General features: G+C 36.2%; 1 protein-coding gene across 1 annotated transcript in view; it reads right to left on the minus strand.

Annotated features, from left to right (window-relative positions):
* Nucleotides 1-360: 360 nt before the first annotated feature.
* CMPK1 (cytidine/uridine monophosphate kinase 1) overlaps nt 361-18799 on the minus strand; it is a 33814-nt gene continuing 15375 nt past the window's right edge. The window contains exons 2-6 of the mRNA XM_059689669.1: nt 6270-6416; nt 4444-4596; nt 3111-3187; nt 2761-2857; nt 361-1427 (exon numbers count right to left, since the gene is read on the minus strand). Of these exons, the coding sequence (XP_059545652.1) occupies nt 1386-1427; nt 2761-2857; nt 3111-3187; nt 4444-4596; nt 6270-6416 (516 nt within the window). The 3' untranslated portion in view covers nt 361-1385. The remainder of the gene's footprint in view (nt 1428-2760; nt 2858-3110; nt 3188-4443; nt 4597-6269; nt 6417-18799) is intronic.

Below are 18799 nucleotides of genomic sequence, written 5' to 3' on the forward strand. Positions count from 1 at the left end.
TACGAATATACACAAATTGTCCTCACTATTCCCAATGGCTTTAAATATAAAAATTTAATTATATTAACAATTATACAAAGTCAAATTTTAATTATGTTAATTATACAAAGTCAAAAAGGTGCTGAAGACCAGAAACATTTTAATAAGTCTCATAATAAGAACCTTGATACCACTTTGCATTGGTGATGTCAGAAAAAAAGAATGGAGAAAATAAATTTCTCAGAGATTTTTAAAGGAAGAATAAATTTAAGGAAAAATTCCTTTGGACTCTACAGCCTTCTTTTTCATTCTGTACCTTTCCATGCTTCAACATATGCCAAAAAATAATTTACTGAATAAAAGTAGCCAGGAAGGAAATCAAACATTTATAAGATATATTTATTATTTTTCTGACCAAAGTGCAGTGATTTTTAAATCTTCTTAAACAAATAACTATGAAAAAATATTCAAGGAAATAAAATACAAATGGGAAATTTAATCATTAGATTTCTTCTACTTTATACTAACCTTAAATTTAGTCTAGAGAACAAACCAAAAAAAAAACCCCAAACCATTTTACCATAAATCTAGTACATGCATTTCAAGGTTTCACTGCTGGGAATTTTGTTGAGATCAATTTAATCATTAATAACACTATATAATAGAGCATAAGGAACACATGTCATTAGATATGACCCTTGCCCCTTATCCTCAGATTTCTGTCAGAATAAAGCTGACAATTCTGCCAGGCTCTGAACCCCCAGTGCCCTCATCCCAGTCCCTGGAAGCAGACTATGCCATGTCATACAACTTTGTACAAATTGTATTAAAACTAAAACATAGCTGAGTTTTCTTACCTTTTTATAGGATATAGTCAGTTATTGGATAAATACTAAAACACTTCTAGCAATTCATCTTATGAGTTTACCAAACACATTGTGCAAGAACTAACTACACAAAAAGTTCCTTTGGAATTTGGTCCACAAATTCACTTAACAGGTTGGAAATTTAAAACCTGCAAGAAAAAGAGGAAGTGAGGAATCCCTAATCCTGACACGTTGTAATCACTAAAGGGATATATGCATACTAAAAAGTTTTGCTCACAGAAGGCACAAACTATAAAAGGGATATCCTTATCGAATAAAAACAAAGAACTAGCTAATGCCCTTCCTTGTTTTGTGAGCACCATAGCTAAGACAAAGTTAGACCCGAATTCACTGTCTATTCCTGTGACAAAAAAGAAAAAGAAAAATTGAAGATAAAACATTTAATTTGTCTTACTATATACTTTCTGGCCACTAATTGTGATGTAATTCTGAAAGATTAAAATTGCCTTAAAAAGGGATTGTGATAGCAGCTATCAAAGCAATATTCAAGCATGATTTCAAGGATGCTTTCAGGTTTAGTTAGCCTTCTTTGTCAAAAATCTTCACAACTTCATCAAAAACCTGTAAAGGAAAAAGATAGTAATAATTTTAAAAGCAGATATTGTTAAAATACCATGTGGCTTAGAAGTGTATTGATTTTATATTAATTTCCAAAGTAGATAATTAAAAAACACATTATGATTTCTTAGTTTTATTTATTTTACTTTTGACAGTAATATAATATCATAAATAATACATATAAGCCCTGGCCAGTTTGCCTCAGTGGATAGAGCATCAGCCTGCAGACTGAAGGGTCCTGGGTTCGATTCCCCGTCAGGGCATGTGCCTGGGTTGCGGGCTCGATCCCCAGTGTGGGGTGTGCAGGAGGCAGCTGGTTGATGATTCTCTCTCATCAATGATGTCTCTCTCTCTCTCCCCTGCCCTTCCTCTCTCTGAAATCAATAAAAATATATTTTAAAAATACATATAAAATTATGAACATGTTGCATTCAATCTTAGGACAAAATAAAACTTCTTAATCGGCTACCAAAAATTGATAAAATGGAAGTGGCTTATCTTCCTAGTTCTGATTCTAAAACACTAAAGTTTTCTGATATATTACCTCACCACTATACAAAGTGGCAATAGATTAAAAAAAAAAAAGCAAAAATGACTATACAATAACAAAGGAAGGTCCAGAGGAAGAAGATTCAGGAAATCAGGGGATGACTGGGTGAATTAAAAAGCACTAGAAATAGCTGCTGGGCACTGAGGGCTTTTGAACCACAGTTGAGAGAAGACAGCTGACTTATGAAGGAAGACAGCAGTGCTGAGCCACGGACATCGTGCACCTCTGGAGCTACGTGTTTTTATTTTTATTTTCATTGAATTTATTGGGGTGACACGGGTTATCAAAATTATATAGGTTTAGATGCACAATTCTACATCACATCATCTGTACACTGCATTGTGCATTTACCACCCCAACTCAAGTCTCTGGCCATTAACATTTATCCCTACTTTCCCCCACTCCTGCTGCCCCCTGGAGCTCTGTGCTCTGTGCCAGAAGAAATGAAGGCAGCCTCGGGCTCCTGAGCTAGATAACCTGCAATTCATATTATGAAATTTTTTTTAATGCTCATGGTCCAAAGCATAGTCTCAAATGCCAATTTTCCAGTGTTTGAGAAATGAGGTTTGGAATTAATAAACCACCCAGTTCTATGAAGACAAGTCTGAAGTTGTAAAACCCATTTTAGACTCTATTCAAAAAGGAGAAAAAGCCTAATTTTTCATTTAATCTCCAGTGTCTTGAAAAGCAAACTGTTCTGTCATACTATTTTTTTTCTCCTGCCTATGCCCTCCATCACATTTTTACTTGACTTTTTTCTTTTTAAGGGAGGATAGGGATACTCACTTCATCAACAGATTTAGAAGCATCTATTTTCTTGACTTTTCCCATTTCTTCATATAAGTCAATAACTGGCTTTGTTGACTGAAGATAGGTTTGAATTCTGGAAAAAAAAAAAAAAAGGCAAATATTGCAAGGTTCTAAGTATTCATCTGTTCTCCTCCATGTTATAGGATAGCTCAGAGAACACTGGATTTGACCCAACTGACTCCCTTAGCATCTTCTTAGATAAGCCAATTCACATAGTTAAGCATGACATTATCTTTTTCTGGACCAAAATGAGGCAAGTATTTAACCTGCTATTCAAGTTCCAAACTGAGACTGAGGTGGCTTATTGTATAAAAACTGCAAAGTACCTCTTTTCCAAGCTCTCCCTGTTGTCATCACTCCTACCACTACTCTTTCCCCTCTCAAGACATCGTTCAATACAGATCTAAAAAGAAAAATAAATACAAAGTTATTATAAAAAAAAGAAAGATATGAATTTGTCAATCTTTTAACCTGAAAAGAGAATAAAGTTTGAAGAGTTTAAAAAAAACCTGCATTAAACTGAATGTATCTAATTCATTAATCAACATGTAAAGTCCTTTTAAATTTAAACATGTGGTTCAATTTATATAAACTAGATTAAGTAAGTACAGAGCATAATACGAATTCATTCATGACTCAGTTTTTCCTGTGTATTTTTTTTTCAAACCGCAATAAAAAGAAGATCTATGTGTGTATGGGTCCATCTAGGATACATTATTAACTTATTAGGTATGAATTACATGCCTTTGACTTTGTTCTATTTTTGCTTACTTTTCAGTAATTCCATAAATATCCAAATATTGAAGAATCAACATATTTGCATTTGAATAAAGTACCCCTTGTTAATCATGAATAAACATTCCTTAGTTATAAAGCTGTGGTAACATTCTAAAGTTAACTTTGAAGAGTAAGTGAAAACATATTTTTGGGGGTTGGAAGAAGAGAGTTACATTTTAAAACAACTCAAAGGCTTCAGCAAGTCCCTCCACCAGAGGCACATTTGCAATTCAACCAGACAACTTCCTTTAAAGCAGAACTTCAGATTCTTATTCTTTCAGGCTGTTGACATTAATTTAATGAAGTTTACAGGTGTGAAAGGCCTTTTAATTAAATGAGTCCAAGAAATAAACTCAGTTAGTCAAAGGTATGTCTAAGTATGCTATTGGAAGTGCCAGAAAGAAAAAGAATGCTTTCCTGCTTTTTTTCAAGATCATTTTACACTATGAACACAAATCAGGCTATCTTAACTGTTGCCTTAAAATAGAAAGTTTTCCCAAATTCCCAGAAATACGTGCTTATTTTCCAATAAACAACCATCCCAAGGCAAGATACACTCTCTAATAGTGCATACCTCAGAAGTAACAGGGCAGCTTCATTACCTAACATTATTATACAAGTCAAGTTTTACTTAAAAACAAAGCAAAGAAAATTCTTATTATTTTCAAAATAAAGCAAAGTTTAGGTCCACAAGATTGCTGATGCCAAAAAGTGTTTAACACTCCAAGAGCAAGACAGTGCTATTCTGTCCATCCAATGTTCCAATTAAAAAAAATATTGCTGCCAATATAAAATGGAATATAAGTAAAGAGTGACTGCATTTCTTTAATCAATGAATCAAGTTGTTTAAAGCCCATGTGGGCAGATGAAGATGTTCATTACCTCATTATCACAATCAAAAAACAGAACGAAAGATACATCTGCCTTCCCATCCATGGTCTTATTCCAACCTTGAAGGTTGTCTTCATTTCTTGGAAACCCATCAATCAAGAATTTATTCTTCTGAGCATTGGCAGCCATTATCTGATCCATTTCCTAAAAGGAAGATTTAGGGTCAATACTACATTAACAATTTCTTAAGGAGGGTAGTGGATATATTGGTGTTTCTTTTATTATTCCTTAAATCAGAAGTAAAGCATGAAGGATGCATGGACAAAAAAAAGACTTAAAGAAAATGATCTGCCCTGGCTAGTGTGGCTCAGCTGGTCATGCCATGCACCAGAAGGTCGCTGGGCTGATCCCAGGTCAGGGCACATGCCCAGGTTGCGGGCTCAATCCTCAGTATGGGGATGTGCAGGAGGCAGCCAACTGATGTTTCCATCTCACATGAATCAATCTCTCTCCCTCTCTCCCTCTCTCTCTCCCTCTTTCTCCGTCTCACTTCCTTTCTCTCTAGAAAAATCAATAGAAATATATTTTTTAAAAGAAAATGATCCAATTAGTATTACCAGTAACATGATTGCCTCGAACTAGTGGAATTATGGGTATGTATCCTTCCCCCATTTTATGCACATTCACATACAATTTGTGGGCAGGTTCCAAATGTTCTACAGTAAGCATGTATTACTTTCACATACACATTCACAGCATAAAAAGAAATGTAAGTATTAATCAATATCTTCGCTTCGGCCACTAGAGACCCAAGCCAGCCCTCGCCCTCCCCTTCCCAAATCATCTTGCTGTGGTGAGAAGTATGCTGCATCTAAAGGCACTCAGATTCTCTGCAATAATTCAAGTCCAATTGCAAAAATCCTTGGGAAAATATAAAGAGACTGCTAGCATTAATGATTAGTATAGGAGTTAATATTCTCTCTCTTTTTAAACTGCAGCTAATTAAACCTAAATGTTACTGGCTACCCCGAAACACAGGTAGCAAAGAAAACAATACATTCAGAGAGACAGCAGAACACCTCACCATCCTCTTCCAAAGTCTGAATTTAGGTAGGAGAATGTGGATATGTGAATGGGGGATGCAGATCTCTGATCTCCAAATCCTTACACTACTAATCCCCACGGGCTAATAAGCTCAGATGCATGATTTGGTCAAACTCCCGAGGAGCCTCTTTTCCAAAGCAAACCAATATCTAGTCCCATAAGTGCTCACACTGTCAAGACCCCTGATTCCTTTATCTGAGTGTTGGCTTTATCCCAACATCTAGCTACTCCAATATTCACAACACTTCCACACAATTCTTTTGGACTTCTGTTATAGCATTTCTACCCCAATTATGGTAGTGGAAGATATGAGAAGAGGTACATCCATATTCTACTCACTCAACACACATTTGAGGCCAACTATCAGGGAACATGAAAAGCAAGGTCATGGTCCCTGGGGAGCTCGAAGTCCAGTGGATTATAAAATGTAATTAAATGTGCTAAGTTCTATGATGAGGTATAAAAGGATGCTATGATAAAACAAAGAAGCAAGCACTAACTATCTGGGACATTCAGAAGCTTTACCCAAGAAGGGCACATGTGGGAGGCAGTCAATCTATGTGTCTCTCTCACAGTGATGTTTCTCTCTCTTCTCCCTTCCTCCCTCCCTTCCACACTCTCTAAAAGTAAATGGGGAAAAATATTCTCAGGTGAGGATTAACAACAACAAAATTCAACAACAAAGTTCAAATATTTTCATTACTCAAAGAAAAGGCAGATTTAACTTATCATTTCCTTGCTAATTGAAATTGGTTGGCATTCACATTCCTTACCCTCTTTAACAAACTGATGGTTATCTCAACTGGCACAATCTTTCCATCTTTAATGTACTTTTCAATGAGTTCACCATACTGTGAATCTGGGTTTTTCCTTTCATCACGAAGAAGTTCTCCTGCAGAAAGGTGTGTATAGCCATATTTCTGAAAGAAACAACACATAGGGAAAAAAAAATCAGAATACATTCAACCTAATAGAACTATTGTTTTTTTCCCTTCGTTTTAATTTCTATATTCTATTTCTTTTCTTACAAAAAAGAAGTTTGGCTTGTATATTAAATAATTTAATATTTTAAGAGAGATTTCATGCGATCTCTCAGTTTGCTTAAAAATATACTTTACCACTCAGCCAGTGCGGAGTAGTGGTTGAACATCAACCCATGAACCAGGAGGTCACACAGTTCAATTCCCAGTCGGGCACATGCCTGGATTGCAGCAAAATGATGACTCTCCTCATTGATGTTTCTATCTCTCTCTCCCTCTCCCTTCCTCTCTTTGAAATTAATAAAAACACATTTTAGACATATACATTTATTTATTTTACCTACATAGGGCATGGTAGCTATAAAGGTCACAAACCATGAAATCCTCCCAAAATTTATCTAATTACTCAAGACATTAACACCTCATTATATTTCTTCACAAACACTATCAACAATCAATGTTGAAACGTTATTAACCTTCAAAAAAATGCCTAACAAGTATCCATAAGATTCAAGGCAAAAAACAAAACAAAAATCTTGGCTGTGTTTTTTATATAGCAATGCAAATGTTCAGTGAAACACCAACAATACAATTGCTCTTTATGGATTGCCTCTGCTATATGAAAAACAAATTCCATTGTTTAAAACCCACATTCTATAAAATCTGTTTCCCTTCCTTAAGCTCAACATGTCTAAAGTGAACTCATCAGCATTTACACAATCTCCATTCTTCTGTTTTATTCCCTTTCTCAGTAAACAGTGTAAGTCCTACACAAAATCAGCTTTCCTGGCCACTCTGGTCACATCAAAAAGCATCTTAGAGTATTGCTGTCTCTCCACCTAGACCAGCATCTTCCTTACTACTCTCAAATGTCCATTTCCTACATCTCTACTGAGGTCTCATTAATAGGGAAATACAGTTACCTATTTTATATGTTAGTGGAATGAGTAAATGAGATAATATATGGAAATCGCATACCAGAGAGCCTAACACATAGGAGGGGATAAAAGCCATCAATTATATATATATATATATATATATATATATATATATATATATATATATATATATATATATATAATTTTTATGTTATAATATGTGTATATATAGTCAGTGTAATGGTTTTGATAGAAAAACTAATCAAGGTGTTTAAGTGAGATGATAGATATGAGTATCTTATGAAAGGTCAGTAAGTATAGTTTCATGACTGTGATTATCATTATTATTAAGGACTTACAAATGATGTATTAGGTCATAGGTCACATTATAGGGCAGTTGAGCTAAGTCATATACAATGCTATGGTGTTGTTCTGCCATTTCCCCAAGGTCAGAATGAGAAAACAATATAGATCTAAGAAATAATACTGAAAAGCTTTCTCTACTGAACTTGCACATTCCCTCTGATTAAATCAAAAGAACCGTAAAATCTATTTTCAAAATATTTTTACTCCCAAATATGACGACACTCAGAACTACATTCAATGTTCAGTTACAGCAATCATATCATCCTAAATTCTTAAGACTTCCTAAGTGGGTTTTATCTTATCCATAATAAGTGAACAATAAATAGCTGATAACTTAAATCTTATCTTTTTTAAATATATTTTTATTGATTTCAGATAGGAAGGAAGAGGGGGAGAAAGAGATAAAAACATCAATGATGAGAGAGAATCATTGGTCACCTGCCTCCTGCATGCCCCACACAGGGGATCAAACCCACAACGGGTATGTGCCCTGACGGGGATCAAACCGTGAACTGATTCATAGGTCAATGCTCAGCCACTAAGCCACCTTGGCTGGGCTTAAATCTCATCTTTCATTTCAACATTAATATCTGAGGCAGCCCATACTCCCACCCTCCTTTCAAAGTAGTATTTCAATTCCACATTTTACAAAAACGAACTCTTCCAATTACCCAGGCTATGGTGAGTTTTTCTTCTTTTTCTTTTTTTTTGGATTGCAGAAGCCATGTTCTTTACCCCTTTTCTATTTCCAAAAATTGTTGGCAAACTTGTCCTTGCTTATTAAAGTAAGTTAACAGTTAGGTAGTCAGCAAATACTAAATAGTTTATTTGCTGACTAAAATTTGGCATAAAGTTTGGTCAGAATAAACAACCATAGTATAATTCATGTCTCTTAGTCATATAGCTCCTTCCAGTAGAAGAAATGACCAAACGTGTATTTAGTTGTTGTAATAGGCTTTTTAAAAATTTCTAACATTTACAGAAAAATGAAATATGAAAGTGTTTAATTATTTAAACTGTTATTTTAAAATTATTTCCACACCACACCATTTTAAATGCCTACTTTGTTCACCAAGTATAAGCAAACTTTTGAAAGATGGGTGTAGAAAGGACTTTATAAAAAATGAAGTGTGACATACTTTCCCATTTATTATGTACAATTTTCAAAAGGTATTTTGCATATACTGTCAACAAAATTTTAGAGCAGCTTCATTCCCCACTGCTTACTTTGGCTCCTGCTTGGAAGTCTATGCTTGCTGGTTGCTCTCAGCTGGTCTAGAGATTACAGCATATGGTAATGTTGAATAATGCAGAGACAAACAGTACTAAACAATGCAAATGTTCAGTGAAACACCAGCAATACAATTGCTCTTTATGGACTGCCTCTGCTATATGAAAAACACGAACATTTAGAAGCCCAGCTAGTGATTTAGAAATTAGTACATACACTGTTTGTTTCCTGACATTGCAGAACTCAAATCTGTAAGCTTTATGTTGCATTAAAATGGGTTTTGCATACCATTTTTAAAAGAGAAACCAGCTACAAACTGTAGAGGTATACAAATGGAATTAAAAAAAAAAATTAGTCTGTCAAAAGAGAGAAAACAACCTAATCTGCAAAGTCCTAGGAAACAAGGAATTTAAATAAATATAAGCATGTCAAACCTACATGTGTCTTTCTATTTCTCATCCACATTCCACTGTTTAAAAATCTTCCATTTATTAGTGATTTTTTATACTCTATTTTTCTTAAGGATTTTGCAGTTTTCCTCTTACCACAGAGTTTCTACAACAAAAAAAGCAGCTATTACTTACATATTAGTTATTATAGTATTTTAGTAATACTATACCTTTTTTTCCAGTGGGATGACATTTTTTTAAATTTCTTTATTGATTAAGGTATTACATATGTGTCCTTATCCCCCCATTACCTCCCCATCCCCCCCACTCATGCCCTCACACCCCTGTTGTCTGTGTCCATTGTTTAGGCTTATATGCATGCATACAAGTCCTTTGGTTGATCTCTCTCCCTTACCCCCACCCTACCTTCCCTCTAAGGTTTGACGGTCACAGTTATACTTTAAAGAGCGTGTTTTCAAAGTACTCTGCTTTCATTAAGTAATCACTGATGCCAATTTTAAAGGAAGCAGAATGGGTATTTCCTAGGCTTAACCAAAACATTTTTACATTCTCTGAAATTTCCGAGCAATTAAAACCTAGTGGTCACTAAATAGAGTCTTAAGAGCAACATTCAAAACCACAGCAAGTTATAAATACTATAAACTACAATAACTACCATGACATAAACTACTATTCAACTAAAAATAGTTTTCTAGTGACAAATGTATAAACAATTCATTTAGAGTAACTGTCTTTATGTTTTACTTTCATTTTCTTCTTTAAGAAGTTAAAAAACAACTCAACTTTTATGAATCACACACTAACATTTGGAGGGAGAAAAAAAATCCCTATGTTCTCAATAAGACAAACAGACATTCTATATTACTACAACTAGGCAAATGTTGATAATAATGATATCAAACCTCAAATCATCTTGATCAATTTCTCTCACTTCCTAGGCCTAAACCCTAACTAACTCTAACCCTGTCTTTCCTTCTTTCTAAATTTAGCTAATGTGGTTCTATGTGAACAAAAATAAACAACAACAAATAAAGAGTTCAAGGTAGCCGAAACCGGTTTGGCTCAGTGGATAGAGCATCGGCCTGCAGACTGAAAGGTCCCAGGTTCGATTCCGGTCAAGGGCATGTACCTGGGTTGCAGGCATATCCCCAGTGGGAGATGTGCAGGAGGCAGCTGATCCATGTTTCTCTCTCATCGATGTTTCTAACTCTCTATCTCTCTCCCTTTCTCTCTGTAAAAAATCAATAAAATATATTTAAAAAAAAAAAAAAGAGTTCAAGGTAAATGGCAAGTCCTTGGAGGCAAGAAGAGATCCACTGGACTGCTACTGAGCCTTGCACTACATAGAGGAAATATATATTAGATACAAATATATTTTTAAAGAAACCAGAAAGAAAGAAGAAAAACTGTCAATATTTATATATGGCATGATATTGTATATAGAGAAACCTAAAGATATGAAAAAACTACTAGAACTGATAAATGAATTCAGATTACAAAATAAATATCCAGAAATCAGTTGCATTTTTATAAACCAATAATGAACTATCAGAAAGGGAAACTAAGAAAACAAGCCCATTTACAACTGCATTAAAAAAAAATAGCCAGGAATAAGTTTAACCAAGGATATAAAAGGCCTATACTTAGAAAATTATAAGACACTGAAGAAAGAAACTGAAGAAGATACAAATAAGTGGAAGCATATACTGTGTGATAGGAAGAAGTAATATCATTCAAATGTCCATTCTACGCAAAGCAATCTATAGATTCAATGCAATTCCTACGAAGTTACATTTAATGGCTATTTCACAGAACTAGAACAAAAAATTTACATGGAACCACAAAAGCTCTAGCTGGTTTGGCTCAGTGGATAGAGTGTCGACCTGTGGACTGAAGGGCACCGGGTTTGATTTCGGTCCAAGAATCGTTGCAGACTCCTCCCCCGCTGGGGCCCTGGTCGAGCGCATGGGGGAAGCAATCAATCGATGTGTTTCTCTCACATTGATATTTCTCTCTGTCTTTCCTCTCTCTTCTACTCTCTCTAAAAATCAATGGAAAAATATCCTTGGGTGAGGATTAAAAAAAAAAAAAAAAAGACAACCCACTGAAAGGGAGAACATATTCGCCAATGACAATCTGATAAGGGGTTAATATCCAAAATGTATAAAGAACTTATAAAACTCAACACCAAAAAAACAAACAATCCAATTTAAAAATGGGTGAAGGACCCTGAATAGACATTTCTCCAAAGAGGACATACAGATGATCAGCAGACATACAAAGATGCTCAATGTCACTAATCATTACAGAGATGCAAATTAAAACCACAATGAGATATCAGCTCATACCTGTCAGAATGGCTATCATCAATAAATCAACAAACAAGTGTTGTTGAGGATGGAGAAAAGGGAACCCTCGTACATTGTTGGTGGTAATGCAGACTGATGCAGCCACTGTGGAAAGCAGTATGGAGTTACTTCAAAAAGTTAAAAATGAAACTGCCTTATCACCCAGTGATTCCACTTCTGGGAATATATTGGGGGGAAAAACCCGAAACACTAATTTGAAAGAATATATGCACCCCTGTTTTCATGTCAGTGTTATATGCAATAGCCAAGATTTAGAAGCAGCCCAAGTGCCCATCAGTAGATGAGTGGATAAAAAAAGCTGTGATAGATTACACAGTGGAATATGACTCAGCCGTAAAGAAGGAAATCTTACCTTTTGCAACAGCATGGATGGACCTGAAGAGTATTATGCTAAGTGAATTAAGCCAGTCAGAGAAAGACAATTACCATATGATTTCATTTATATGTAGAATCTAATGAACAAAATGGAAAACAGTCTCATGGATACAGAGAACAGACTGACAGTTGTCAGAAGGGAGAGGATTTGAGGGGCTGGGTGAAAAACATGAAGGGATTAAGCAAAGAAAAGAAACTCATAGACACAGTCAACAATATGGTGATTACCAGGGAAAAAGGGGGTTGGTGGGAAGTAGAAGAGGGTAAAGGGGGGATAAATGGTGATGAAAGGAAACTTGACTTGGGGTGGTGAACATACAATACAATCCTATATAATAAAAGGGTAATATGCAAATTGACCAAACGGTGGTGGAACGACTGGTCGCTATGACGTGCACTGACCACCAAGGGGCAGATGCAGGAGCTGCCCCCAGCCAGCAGGCTCCGATCGCCCGATGGTGAACAGGGAATCGGGGGTGGGTGGCAGCAGGGGACAGAAATGGCCAACCTCTTGGTCCCTCCCTCACCCTGCCCCCCTCAGATGGCAGGCTTTGATCACCTGATGGTGAACAAGGAATTGGCGGTGGGTGGTGGCGGAGGGGTGAGGCCGGCTGCCAGCAGCCGGGGAAGATGGCCCTGATTGCAGGCCAGGCCTAGGGACCATACCCGTGCACAAATTTCATGCACCAGGCCTCTAGTATACAGATAGTGTACTATAGAGTTGTACACCACAAACCAATGTAATTTTATTAACCAACATCACCTTATAAATTCAATAAAATTTTTGACATATAAATTTTAAAAATAAGTAAAACAACTGATTTAGTTACAATTATTGGATGTCCTTTAAATAGTTGATACGTTTATGAAGCATTTAAGACTACGTTTACTTTGCATTCCCTATAAGATCGGTGAACCTTAAAATCTAAATTGTGGTTATGTACTATCAACAAAGCACTTTTAGCAGAACACCTGGAAATGCTGCAGGTACTATTCATAGCCATCCAGACTCACCAGTCTGGTATTTGTTGCAAACAGTAACTTTAGAGCCTATAGCAACCCAGCAACAATTTGTGTAGGGCTCTCATTATTTCAAAGGCATTTCCAATAGAACTTTTCCCAATTACTGGGTACACTAGCTGAAATGTCTGGTAAGGACTTTCTAGGAACAGTATCTGCCAGTCTTAGGGAACTTTTCTTTGACTGCAAGTGTACACAGATAGTACTTAAAACTGATCAACTGTTTAGAGGGTTAGAAAAAGGTTTTTCATATAATCACCATTAGAGAAAGGCTAACATTAAAAAAAAAAAAAGGCTATCCAGTGGGAAAAAAACTTAAGTGTAATATTTGACTTAAATTGCTAGCAGATTTTCAATCTCATTTTTAGTCTGTCCTCATTGTATTTTCAAACGTGTGCACTGCATTTGACCATACCTATTTAATTGCAAATCTACATATTAATATAAACTATGGAAGTTTTAAACCCAGCTAAATCTTTTCTTAAGCAAAAAGCTTAATAGGGTGATTTAATAGACAGACTCCAGATTAACATGAAGCATACTTCTTTCTCTAATTAAAGAGTGATATTTTAAAAGCTTACATCCTGTAAAGGAGAAATGAGGAAGGATATAAATTAATTCAACTACAGATGATTACAGCACTATTTCATTTTCCTCAAAGTTTTGCTTTTCATATAAGAAAACCTTAATTCAGGCAATACTTGGAACTTATTTTAAATCCATAAATATTTATTGTCTACCAGATGCCAAGCAATGTGTTGTTTCAGGGAAGGTAAAAGGTTATATTCTCAAAGGATGCTTAGGATTTGCATATATAAAGTGACTTGAATCCTATTATTAATTGAGGCAATTCTTCTTCACATATGCATAACTTTTGCTAAGGAATTCAGTCTTAACCAGCACTGTCTTCCTGGGAAGAAGTTGATCCTGCAGAGACAGTGGCAAGAAGATAGAACAATAAATAAAACTTAAATGAAGGATGAGTTAGAAGCCACCAAACAGGCTGTTTCCTCATTTGTGTAGACCTGGATAGCTCTCTAACATTTTGCAGAAGGCTTCTCAGATAATTGAAGATATTTGGTATCTGATGTATATACCAAAAGGCCCCAAAATCAACTATGAATTGAAATGGTCACATTCCCAATTTCATTCCAGTTGGTCATTTCCAGTATTTTTATTTCTTTTAATTTATCTCAGCCCTTCCTAATCGAACTACATTCCCTATCGCAGAAGGGGATAGAAAATGGCCAAAGATGAAGACCAGGCCCAGATTCCCTCAGGGATTCCATGAACTTAGAGGCAATAATTTGAAAACGTCTAACATTAATGGAAAGGCACAGAGGTCTCATTGATCTTAGGAAACACTAATCTGATCTTGTTAATTAAATGATCAATTTTTACTTAAAGTCACTGCAGAGCCTACAAGCTATACACTCATATCACTACAACCCAAATATTGTAGGTGGTGTACTAGCTGGGAATTCAGTTAATTTAGTTCCTGTGAGAACACTGGAAGGACATACATCAAATCACTTAGCTGTAGCCCTAGTCTTTGAGCTTTCACCTTATGAAAAAAAGGTTTTTTTAAACACTAAGTAGGCCCTACTGTACATTTATTCTTATTTTAAAAAGGTAAATAACATTAAAATGAAAGTATCATTTACCCAGGGAATACCAAAAGAAATCACCCTAAGAGAAATAACTACTTGAGAATGTAATTTATAAAGAGCCTCATCACAAAATAACCACAACATTTTAATAGCTCAGGTTCTCTTTGAGAACTAGAATTTATTTGGATTACAAATCAGCACTTGAGAAAAATGTGCTAAGGACACCAAAATCTGAATTCAATAATATGTGCAAACATGACATTTGAGCATCGCCCAAGTTATCAAACGAATGCAGAAATGCTTTTAGAGAAACACACAGAATTCAGTAAGGATCACAAGAACATAACCTTGCATAAAGTCATCTTCTATATATATAAAAGCCTAAGCGATCCTCCGACTGGCTGACTGGTAGCTATGACATGCACTGACCACCAGGGGGCAGATGCTCAATGCAGGAGCAGAAACCACAGGCATGGAAACATGGAAGAGTGATGAATCTCAGAGGTAAGGGGGGAAGGAGGAAGGTGGGAAAAGATTAACCAAAGATTTTATATGCATACTAGAGGCTCACCTGTGGGGTCCCTCGGCCTGGCCGGCGCCCTCTCACAATCCGGGACCCTCGGGAGATGTCAGAGAGCTAGTTTTGGTCCAGTCCCCACAGGCCAGGCCGAGGGACCCACCGGTGCATGAATCCGGGCCTCTGGTATACTTGTAACACTGAACTAGAAGTTAAGAGATAAAGCTTTATAACTACATTTTGTCACAACCCAGTGTGACACTGGGAAATTTACTTAACCTTTCTTAGATCTCAGTTTCTTATTTGTAAAATAAAAATATCTACACTACCAGAAATAATATCTACACTATATAGTAAATATCATCATTAGCTGTTAGAACTAGAAGCATCTCCTGAAGAACATACTCCTAAAAATGTGCTCTGTGCTAACAGATTCAAGACCTAATGTGAGAGTACTCAGAAGGGTCAGGGAGGAGTCAAACTCATACAGGTTAGTCCTAGAGCAGTGATGGCGAACCTTTTGAGCTCGGCGGGGCAGCATTTTGAAAAACCCTAACTTAACTCTGGTGCCGTGTCACATATAGAAATTTTTTGATATTTGCAACCATAGTAAAACAAAGAGTTATATTTTTGATATTTATTTTATATATTTAAATGCCATTTAACAAAGAAAAATCAACCAAAAAAATGAGTTCACGTGTTACCTCTGACACACGTGTCATAGGTTCTCCATCACTGTCCTAGAGCAAAGTCCAAAATAACCAGTGGCTAAACTACAAATTACATACCAATAAAGGAACAGAACCACTTAAGTGGCTCAATAGCAAGTGAAACATATACAAGAAAAGAGTAATGTCAAAAAAATAACCACAGAATAAGTAAGAGTATGCTATATAAAGATCCAATTCATTATGTAAATAGTCTCAAACACAGAGGCTCCAAAATTGGCATCACAAATGTATTTGAGTACATTAAAAACCTTATGAGAACCAACAAGAATTCACCTTGCTTTCTATCTTCTTATAAACAAACAGATCAATAGCTTTCACAACTAAGAATGACTAATTAGAAAATATACTTTTAAAAGATCCTATTCAAGTCAATTATACCTAATTTTTTAAAAAATCCTATTCTAAATAGCAATGAAGATTTAAATTAATATCAAATACAAAGAGAAAAGCAGAATAAAATTCAAAGTAGCCTCACATTAAGGATAAAAAATTCCTATATAATCAGCATCATCGCCCTTGGTCAGGTGGCTCAGTTGGTTGGAGCATTGTACCATGCATCAAAAGGTTGCAGGTTCGATCCCTGGTCGGGGTGCATACGGGAGGCAACCAATTGATGCTTCTCTCTATCCCCCCTCTCTCTAAAAAAAAATTTTTTTTTAATCAATAAAAACATTTTTGGATGAGGATTTTTAAAAAGCATCATCTAATTTCAAGAAAAAAGAGAAACAGTACCTGTACAATCAAAAACTTATTTAAAATCTAAAACAAAGTAACTGCAGAGAATAGCAGCAAAAATCAATTTAAATGTTTGTATAAAAATTTCTCTGAAAAGTGATCCATTCTTTAAACAAAGGAGAAACAAAAGTATAACATAGCAACACAAAAACATACTGCATGGGCATAAAGTCAACAGTTATAGGAGATAGAAAACAGTCCAGTTTTATAGCCTAGAAACAGATGGAAATTTAGAGACACACTGTTGAGAGGATCTAAAAGGCACAGCAGCAAAGATTTAAAAGAAAACATATTTCAATGAAGCCCTACTCCAGACAGTAGAGTTCAAAATTATAAGCAAGATGTTCTGGAAATGACACTTCCATGGCTAAGACAATATATCCACACTACTTCTAGTCTCCAGAATAAACCCTTGGAGCACTTTCAGAACTTTATTGTGTCAAGCAACCTCTCTCAATTAACATTTTAGAGAAAATTACTCTTGCTGGACAACAAAGAATATCTTCATTTATAGTCTACCAACCTGTGCTAACAGAAGTGTGAGCAAAATCATTATTTGGCTTTAAAAGGTAGTACATATTAGAAGTCGCATGTGTCACCCAAGAGAAAATTAAGAAGGAGCTGGAGAGGCCTATGGATGGGGAGAAGACATGCCCATTGCTGCTGCTGCGTGTCTTCACCACCAACACCTGGTGCCACTACCGCATGGACGAGTTCTCCAGCGGGAACATGCTGTCCAGTGAGCTGCAGACCTATACCTAAATGGATGCACTCTTGAAAGAACTGACTGGCTTAGTAAATGAAGTCTACCCAGAAGCTAGAAAGCAGAGTACACACTTCAACTTTGCAGCTATTTTCACAGATATTAAAAGACCTGGCTATTGAGTTAGGCACATCATGTCTGGGAGAAAGGGGCTGAAGACATTTATGAATGCATTTTGCTTAATCTCTAAGAAGATACATTTTTGATGGCATCAAATCTTAGTCCACCCTGGGATTTAATGTTGACCATAGATAACTGCACCCATCTATATAATGTAGAGCAGAATACTATAAGGGACTCCTGATTCTTGATTAGAGCCTATCTTTCATGTAAGGAAAATGTCCTTAAAAAGTGCTAAGTTTATGGGAAAATTATATGGAAAAAATTTTTCACTGCCATAACTATACAACAGGAAAAATGTTGGATACCATTCTGCAAAATAGGCAACTTCTCCCACCCCACTAGCCTGATTTAATTTAAATCCAATTTGCTCTGGAATCAGTGAAGGGAGTAATAAGAACCTTTTACACTCTTCCTTTCCATCTACCACTATCCCTTCTCTTTCCAGTCCCAGCTCTTAGTCCCAGGTATAACATAGACACTTACAAACCTCTTTTGTAGTTGTGGACTCACTTATCAGTCTTTTGATCTCTGCACCATAGGCAATAGGAAGTGTGGACCCTGAGAATGAAGATACCTACTATGAAGGGCTCCTGATGGCTAACTGGGTTAAAAAACAAAAAAACACACCAAAAACCAAAGCCTTGCAGTCATTTCTACACAAACCCTACTTCAGGGAGAAGCCTGCACTAAGCCACCCACCTCCTTCTGCGCTCCTTCAACTGAATTGCCTTCCTGCACTGTTTCTGCCATCTGAGCATCTTCACCAACCAATCAAACTGGGAGGATTTGAGTCCTCATTTGCATGAGGACATACCAATCAGCTCCCCTCTGGCTGGGAAAGCTACTTTTCCTTTCCACCAAAGACAGAAGATTGTGTTTCCCCAAAGATGTCTGCCAGAGCAGAACAGAGCAATCTAACTAGAAAGGGGGCAGGCCCCAGGGCTGTCTCACAGCAGTACTGGTCCCTCAGCTGTTCTGCTTCATAATTATGCTGTAATACTATGAGCTGTTTCACAGCCTCGCTGTTCTCACATTTGTGCTGTATCACAATTGAGCTGTCTGCACTGATTTGAGCTTTTTCACCACACCCCAAACTGGAGATTCCTTTGGCGCTGATTTGGCACAGGCTAAAAGTATACTATGTTCTAATTAATACACAAGATGTAAGGCCTTATCAAAATTTAAAACTTCAGTG

The sequence above is a fragment of the Myotis daubentonii genome, chromosome 3 (genome assembly GCF_963259705.1).
Source record: "Myotis daubentonii chromosome 3, mMyoDau2.1, whole genome shotgun sequence".
Taxonomy (NCBI): Eukaryota; Metazoa; Chordata; class Mammalia; order Chiroptera; family Vespertilionidae; genus Myotis; species Myotis daubentonii.